The sequence below is a fragment of the Triticum urartu genome, chromosome 3A (assembly GCF_056163025.1).
Source record: "Triticum urartu cultivar PI428250 chromosome 3A, HENAU_Tu73, whole genome shotgun sequence".
NCBI classification, from domain to species: Eukaryota; Viridiplantae; Streptophyta; class Magnoliopsida; order Poales; family Poaceae; genus Triticum; species Triticum urartu.
In genome coordinates, this window is record NC_141875.1 from 476805400 (window position 1) to 476814093 (window position 8694).

At 51.4% G+C, this 8694-nt stretch overlaps 1 protein-coding gene across 1 annotated transcript; it reads left to right on the forward strand.

Moving 5' to 3' along the window:
• The first annotated feature begins 6590 nt into the window (after window positions 1–6590).
• Window positions 6591–7133, forward strand: LOC147980172 (uncharacterized). The gene has a single exon (XM_087515498.1). It carries the CDS (start codon window positions 6591–6593, stop codon window positions 7131–7133), a length of 543 nt encoding a protein of 180 aa, XP_087371624.1.
• Window positions 7134–8694: the final 1561 nt, after the last annotated feature.

The following is an 8694-nucleotide window of genomic DNA, read 5'->3' on the forward strand; positions in this document are numbered from 1 at the left end:
CAGCCGGTTGGCGCCGAAACCACGTAAGACGTCCACGAGAAGCACTGAGCAAGGGAGCAAGGTGGTTCCTTCTTCATCCCTTCCCCAGAAGAATGAAGAACATGTGAAGGCGACTGCACCAGCACCCCCACTAGAGAATCAGAAGATGCCAGCGCCGACGGCCATACCGATGGAAGGCGTTGAAGAAGCCAAGCTTACGTTCTCCTCCAACAACGAAGTAGCTTCCGATGGTACAGCCAACGCTGCCCTCCCATAAGAAGCAACACTTCCCACAGAGTTTCCTCTTGTTCCCTTTGAAAGGATGGACCAAGATGGAGAAGCCCAAGCTCAGCAGGAGGCTAAAAAAGCGAAGGAACCAACTGAGAAGAACCTTGCCTTGTGCGGTACACTTGGTGTGCAGACAAGTGAAGGGTCAAGTAATGGATGGCGACCTCCCGCCATCACCGAGGAGTTCGACTATCCTTCTGAAGAAGAGATTGTGCCGAACCCAAAGGCACACTTCCAGAAGACCTTCCTACCGCGCCCTGGCCTTGTTCGTGCATGGATCAAGGGTGCAGACGGGGATGCCAAGACGACCTCATCGACGGCGCAAGAAGCTGCAAGATCCAGGGCCACGTGTCTTCCTGTGACAACAGGGAAAGGCTCATTAGATGGAGGGAGCACTTCACAAAATGAAGATACATACAAGTGTCACTACACCGACATTACATCAAGGCTTCCTTAAGACCTTGAAGGACGACGATAAGTTGCAAACCGGCTAGGGGCCAATACAAGATTAAAATCAATCACCCGTCAAGGCATGACAGATGGGTTTCCCAGAGATGGAGAACGCCAAGATAACCTTGATGATGATGAAGGCTTCTCCGACTCATCTTCCTCGCCATCATTGGAGAGTCGCCCGCACTCGCCTCGTTACCATGAACTAGCTTCATCGGTTTTGTCAGATTACGAGGGAGGTGATGAAGACCTCCACACCACGCCCGTTCGCATGGTGAATCATGGTGATAGCCTTGTGGATCAAGATCCTGCTACCAAGCCACCCGTTGATGGCACCCAGGGCCCAAGTGTTGTAAACAAAGTAGCACCACAAGAAGTGTCTCTAGAAGAAGAGGTCAGAAGCCAGCGCCAGACGATTGACTAGTTGGCGTCAAAGCTTGACCAGTTCATTGAGCTCATGATGAACAACCAAGGCGTTCCTCCACAAGGCGTGCTGCAGCGAGTGGTGGATCCACCAGAGGAGGAACTCCAGGTGGGCCCTCCTGCTAGGGTGCCCTTAAATGATGTGCCTCAACACGACCCCACCACACAAGCTCAGCCTTGGGTTAGCCCTGCTGGTTCTGCCAACGCAGTCCCACGCGTGGTTATGCTAAAGGACTATCACAACATGGTCGGGGATATGGTGGACAAGAAGTTGAAGCAAATGGTGATAGATCAAGCCCCTCGCACCACCGAGAGTGAGCTGGAGAAGCCTTACGAGGCGTGGCATGACATGATGGCGTATCCTGCAGGGTGGCACCCACCAAAGTTCCGTCAATTTGATGGAACCGGTGATGCAAGGGAGCACTTGGCGTACTTCGAGGCGGCATGCGGCGACACAGCAAACAGCCCATCACTTCTCCTTCGCCAACTTTCAGGGTCACTAACCGGGCCCGCCTTCCATTGGTACAGCCGTTTACCGGTTGGGTCCATTGGGAGTTGGGCGGCCATGAAAGAGGTTTTCAAGAAGCACTTCGTCGCCATGAAGAAGGACTTCTCGGTTGTCAAGCTGGCACAAGTCCGACAACGACGAGACGAGACCATTGATGACTACATCATCCGCTTCTGCAATAGTTATGTGTGTCTCGCCAGGGAGATGCACCTCGAGGATGCCATTGAGATGTGCATCCATGGGATGCAGCAACATTGGTCACTTGAAGTCTCTTGGCGTGAGCCTAGAACTTTTAGTGCCCTCAGCATGGCGGTAGCGGCCACAAAACTTGAGTTTGAGAAATCACTGCAGATAATGGAGCTCTATAAGAATGCCAGTGCATTTGATCCCGCCAAGCGCCGCCTCGACGTCCAAGCAAATCAACAACGGTAGCAGGGCGAAGGCACCAGCTGAAACGAACACCACCAAGGTCTTCTCGTCTGCACCGCAAGGCCATGTACCCATCTTGGGTGCAAGAGGCGAACAAGCCGGAGGGAGGCAACGCCCGTCGATGCAGGAGCTCCTCAAGAAGCAGTACGTCTTCCGTCGGGAGCTCATCAAGGACATGTTCGACCAGTTGATGGAACATCGAGCCTTGAGCTTACCAGAGCCTCGGAGGCCTGATCAGGTGAGGATGACAGATAATCCTTTATTTTACCCATATCACAGGTATGTGGGACATGTCATTGAAGATTGTGTCGCGTTCAAAGAATGGCTCCAAAGAGCCATTAGTGAGAGGAGGATCAACCTCGACCCAGAAGCTATCAACCCAGATTACCATGCAGTAAACATGGTGAGCATGAAGTTACCATCTCCGCCAAGTGAAGACACGAAGCTCGAAGAAACATGGGTGCCACTGGCCCAAGTTGAAGACCAGCTATCCAACCTCGTCCTCTCCAAGACGTCGGTATCTCCCTTTCGGCAACAGGTGACCCCAACCATTCCCACGGAGGAGCCTTGGAGGACGGTGCACCGAAGGCCATACACAAGGAGGCTTCCACCCCGACATCCTCGCTCGGCTTTGCCAGAACGAGCTCCCCCAAGAATTCTAAGGCGGTTCGATCCAAGTCAACGCCGGCCTCCACCAAGATTTGTCCCTATGTCAGAGGGAGACGAGCCTTTTCCTCGACGGGGGCGTGTGCTACCAACCTTGGCGCAGTTCTTGCCACCCAGCTGGGGGGCAAGCACCAACAAAGGAGGGGGAGAAAGTTCAAGAAGGAGCCAGCTCATCCCAATCACCAAGCATAGAGAGTTGCAACGTCATCCATGACTACAGCGACACCCCTTCCAAAGACGTGTTTACTCCTGAAGAGCAAGCCATCCTCCACGCCGAAGAGGCGACAAAGCAAGTGCCATTGGAAGAGGTGAACATGAACCTGCATGGGGGAAAAGTCCTACCTGAACCACTATAGATCAAGCCAACAAGGGTGCAGAAGCCAAGCGCCCCAAAGGAGGCGCCTGTGCAGGAGGAGGAATCTAAACACCAAGGCCAAGAGAAGATGAAGGCACGTGACGTCGACTACAATATCATCGCCCACCTCAAGCGGATCCCTGCACTTTTGAGTGTGCATGATGCGCTCATGATGGCGCCTGACCTTCGCGAAGCCCTTATCAAGGCGCTCCAGGCTCCGGAACTCTACGAGGTGTCCATGGCGAAACACCGTCTTTGCTCCAGCCCCTTGTTCGTGAACGAGATCACATTCGATGAGGATGATAATCTCATAGATAATGGTGACCACAACCGGCCATTGTATGTGGAAGGAAATATTTGTGTTGCACATCTTCGCAGGATCCTCATAGACCCAGGGTCTGCCGTGAACATTCTCCCTCTTCGGAGTTTGACGTGGGCAGGTTTTACGGTGGACGACTTGGAGGCTACTGACGTGATGATCTACGGCTTCGACAACCAAGGGAAGCCTACGCTAGGTGCCATTACATTGAAGATCCAGATGTCAACTTTTAGCTTCAAGGTGCGGTTCTTCGTCATCGAGGCGAATACCTCCTACTCTGCCCTTCTAGGAAGACCGTGGATCCACAAGTACCGCGTTGTTCCATCCACCCTCCATCAATGCCTGAAGTTCCTCGACGCCAGCGGTACACAAAAGCGCATCATCGGCAACATATCTCCTTATACTATGCAGGAGTCTCACCATGCAGATGCGAAGTACTATTTCCCCATTGTAGACAGCGACCAGCATTTGGGGCGCACAACACCTTCGGTGGATCTCTTGACCAAACTAGGTTTCGGGCCAGTAGCCGAGATGAAGCTCCCCATCATGCCGAGCTCACCTGCCGATGCAAAGGGCTCCTCCCCTCGGACCTACAGGGGCCAAGTCCGTAGGAGGCCATCTTCATCTGTGCGGTACGACTATAGCCCCTCTTCCCAATGGCAGGTAGGGAACTCTACTTCGACATCATGTGGAACAGGATCTTCTATGCCTGGTCCAGTGGCCCCATTATTGTTGAAGGCAAGGTTCCCGACGTCAACACCAATCACGCTGAGGTCGGCCACAACAATTTCTCAAGAGGTACCACTTCTTCATCAACTTTGGCGCGCCAAGAGCCCATTTGTTTAACACTTGGAAGCTCTGCAGGTGCCCAGGAAGGCTCCAGGATGCTAACAGGCGGCAATGATGCGCCACCACCCATCACGCTACGGGCACGCAACCCCCGGAGGGAAGAGCCTGCGCCCGTACCAATTGCCGATAGAAGAAGAATAAAAGAAGTGGAGAAAGTCGCAAGGGGGGCTCAAGCTGTACAGCCCCCGTCGCTCTATATCTCAATGACTTCCCCATTGGAGGTTTGGGCAATCCCTAGTTTGTCCCGATCTAGAGTCCAGACCATTTTCTACAAAGTCCCGCAGGTAAAACAATGTGATTTTGTATTTGAATTTCCCCAAACTTGCAGTGACCCTGAGGAGGTACTACCGACAATGAAGGCGGAGCCCAAGATGGTTCGTTTGCTGGAGAAGGCCGGGATCACTCTTGGGCGAAACAACAGGATGCCTTCATCACCCGCCATATGCGAGGAATGGTGGAGACAAGCAGAAGACCTCATCAAGCAAAGAGGCAAAGCTCAACCAAAGTTTGGGCTTGGCTACAACAACTTCGACGCCCCCGACAATGAGGGGAAGCTCAGCTCCATGCAAGCACCATGAGAACTAGAAGATAGAAGGCGACCGATGCTAGAAGGAGACTTCTACAACAATGACATGCCTTTTGGGTTGAAGAATGCAGGTGCAACATATCAGCATGCCATGACATGCGTCCTTGGTGATCCGATACATGATGCGATGGAATGTTGTACCTACGACGTCCCTGCCGATGAAGAGGAGGAGCTCGGTGTCGGAACACGAGTCAACTGCCACGCCATGTTCGTCTCATCAAGTGATGAATCCGACACTTTGTCCGCCGTTACTCATCAACAACACTCTGCCAATGGTGAGCCAAGTGATGCCAAGGAACTTAGCTCCATTTCGGCACCACATGAGTTAGAAGATGGAGGACAACCCACCATTGATGATCTCGTCCAAGTCAACCTTGGAACAGAGGACGACCCACGCCCCACTTTCATTAGTGCCACACTGATGGAAGAGGAGTGGGAGGACTATCGAAGCTTCTTGATGGAGTACCAAAAATGCTTCACCTGGAGTTACAAAGAGATGCCAGGTTTGGACCCTCGTGTCGCTACGCACAAGTTGGCGATTGACCCACGGTTCCGTCCCATCAAGCAGCAATCACGACGGTTACGTCCAGAACTTGAAGACGATGTCATTGCAAAGGTTGACAAACTAATCGCCGCAGGTTTCATCAAGGAGACGAAGTATCCACGGTGGCTCGCCAATATTGTCCCGGTGGAGAAGAGGAATGGGCAGATATGAATCTGCCAGGACTTCCGCGACCTCAATCGCGCCTTCCCAAAGGATGACTTTCCTCTCCCAATCCCAGAGATCATCATCGACTCCACCATAGGCCATGGCGCACTTTCCTTCATGGACGGTTCATCGGGCTACAACCAGATCAAGATGGATCCCGCTGATGCCATCGATACCGCTTTCAGGACCCCGAAGGGAAATTTCTACTATACGGTCATGCCATTCGGACTGAAGAATGCTGGTGCAACTTACCAGCGCACCATGACATGTGTTCTTGGTTATTTAATCCACCATTCAGTGGAATGCTATGTTGATGACATGGTAGTCAAAACCAAGGATCGCAAGTATCATCAGGAGGATCTTCGAGTTGTCTTCGAGCGGCTACGTCAACATCAACTGAAGATGAACCCAATGAAGTGTGCCTTTGCTGTTCAGTCAGGTCTCTTCCTCGGCTTTGTTGTTCGTCACCGAGGCATAGAGATCGAGCCTAAGAAGATCAAGGCCATCCTCGACATGCCACCGCCTCAAGATCTCAAAGAGTTGAGGTCATTGCAAGGGAAGCTTGCGTACATCAGGCGCTTCATCTCTAACCTCTCTGGACGCATCCAGCCTTTCTCAAGCCTCATGAAGAAAGGAGCTCCGTTCGTGTGGGATGAAGGATGCCAATGCGGATTTGATGAGATCAAAAGGTACCTCCTTAATCCACCTGTCTTGGCAGCTCCCATGAAGGGGCGCCCACTCATTCTATACATTGCAGCGCAGCCTACTTCGACAGGTTCTTTGTTCGCTCAAAACAATGATGAGGGGAAGGAGGTGGCGTGTTATTACTTGAGCCGCACCATGGTGGGGGCTGAGCGAAACTACTCTTCTATAGAGAAGTTGTGCTTGGCCCTAATCTTTGCTTTGAAGAAGCTCAGGCACTACACGTTGAAGCATGAAGTCTAGCTCGTCGTGAGGGCGGACCCCGTGAGGTACGTTTTAAGTCAGCCCGCGCTCATCGGGCAACTTGGAAAATGGGCACTTATCATGATGGAGTTTGACATCACCTTTGTGCCTCAAAAAGCAATCAAGGGTCAAGCCTTGGTGGAGTTTCTCATAGCACACCCAATTCCAGATCACTCACCTCTTGTCATGGACCTCCCTGACGAGGAGGTTTTCAATGTCAACCTCGACGCATCATGGGAGCTTTACTTTGACGGTGCCTCCCACATGGACGCCGACTCCGATGGTACCCCAAGACGAAGAGCCGGTGCAGGTTTGGTGTTCAAGATGCCACAAGGAGGGGTGATGTATCACTCATTCTCCCTCCTCAAAGAAGAATGCTCCAACAATGAAGCAGAGTACGAGGCGCTCATTTTCGGCCTCCTCTTGGCGCTCTCCATGGAGGTTCGTTCCTTGCGGGCTTATGGAGACTCTCAACTCATCATTCGTCAAGTCAATGACATCTACGAGGTTCGCAAGCCTGAACTCGTGCCGTACTATTCTGCGGCCCGGAATCTAATAAAAAAATTCAACATGTTGAAGTGCTCCATGTCCCGCGAAGTAGGAATGCACCTGCTGATGCCTTGGTGAAACTAGCAGCAACGTTGGTGCTCCCAGATAATAAAACAATGCAGGTGAATGTGGAAGATGTTGGGGAACGTAGTAATTTCAAAAAAATTCCTACACACACGCAAGATCATGGTGATGCATAGCAACGAGAGGGGAGATTATGATCTACGTACCCTTGTAGATCGCACGCGGGAGCGTTATATCAACGCGGTTGATGTAGTTGTACGTCTTCACGTCCGACCGATCCAAGTACCGAAAGCACGGCACCTCCGAGTTCTGCACACGTTCGGCTCGGTGACATCCTCGCCTTCTCGATCTAGCAAGAGGGGCGAAGTAGTAGATGAGTTCCGGCAGCACAACGGCGTGGTGACGGTGTTGGTGAAGAACAATTTCCGCAGGGCTTCGCCTAAGCACTATGAAAACTATGACAGAGGATAAAATAGAGGAGACGGGGTTGCCGGCACACGGCTTGGTGTTTCTTGATGTGTCCTTTGTGCTAGCCCTGCCCCTCTATTTATATGTTGAGCCCTGGGGTCGAAACTTGGAGAAAAAGTCTCCACAAAGTCGGTTTCACCCGAAAGGCAAGAGTCCTTCTCGGACTCCAGGGCCAGACGCCAGGGTTCCCGACGTCTGGACCCAGACACCAGGGACCCTGGCATCTGGCCCCTGGACTCCGCAAAACTTCCTTTTGCGCTTTCCAAAAACCTTGTGGGCTTTCCCCTTTGGCCCAAATAACGTGTTCTCGTACCCAAACATTTCGGGAAACATCCAGAACCCCTTCCGGTGATTTCCGGAACCCTTCCGGTGACCAAACACTATTATCACATATATCAAACTTTATCTCTGGACCATTCCGGAGTTCCTCGTCATGTCCGTGATCTCATCCCGGACTTCGAACAACATTCGGTCACCAACATACATAACTCACATAGTACTATATCGTCAACGAACGTTAAGCGTGCGGACCCTACGGGTTCGAGAACTATGTAGACATGACCGAGACACGTCTCCGGTCAATAACCAATAGCGGGACCTGGATGCCCATATTGGCTCCTACATATTCTATGAAGATCTTTATCGGTCAGACCGCATAACAACATACGTTGTTCCCTTTGTCATCGGTATGTTACTTGCCCGAGATTCGATCGTAGGTATCCAATACCTAGTTCAATCTCGTTACCGGCAAGTCTCTTTACTCGTTCTGTAATACATCATCCCGCAACTAACTCATTAGTTGCAATGCTTGCAAGGCTTATGTGATGTGCATTACCGAGAGGGCCCAGAGATACCTCTCCGACAATCGGAGTGACAAAACCTAATCTCGAAATACGCCAACCCAACATGTACCTTTGGAGACACCTGTAGTACTCCTTTATAATCACCCAGTTACATTGTGATGTTTGGTAGTACCCAAAGTGTTCCTTCGGTAAACGGGAGTTGCATAATCTCATAGTTATAGGAACATGTATAAGTCATGAAGAAAGCAATAGCAACATACTAAACGATCGGGTGCTAAGCTAATGGAATGGGTCATGTCAATCAGATCATTCAACTAATGATGTGACCTCGTTAATCAAATAAC

What these genes read in the sequence shown, in the direction of transcription:
- LOC147980172 (XM_087515498.1), top strand. Translation starts at nt 6,591, where the DNA reads ATGGAGTTTGACATCACCTTTGTGCCTCAAAAAGCAATCAAGGGTCAA.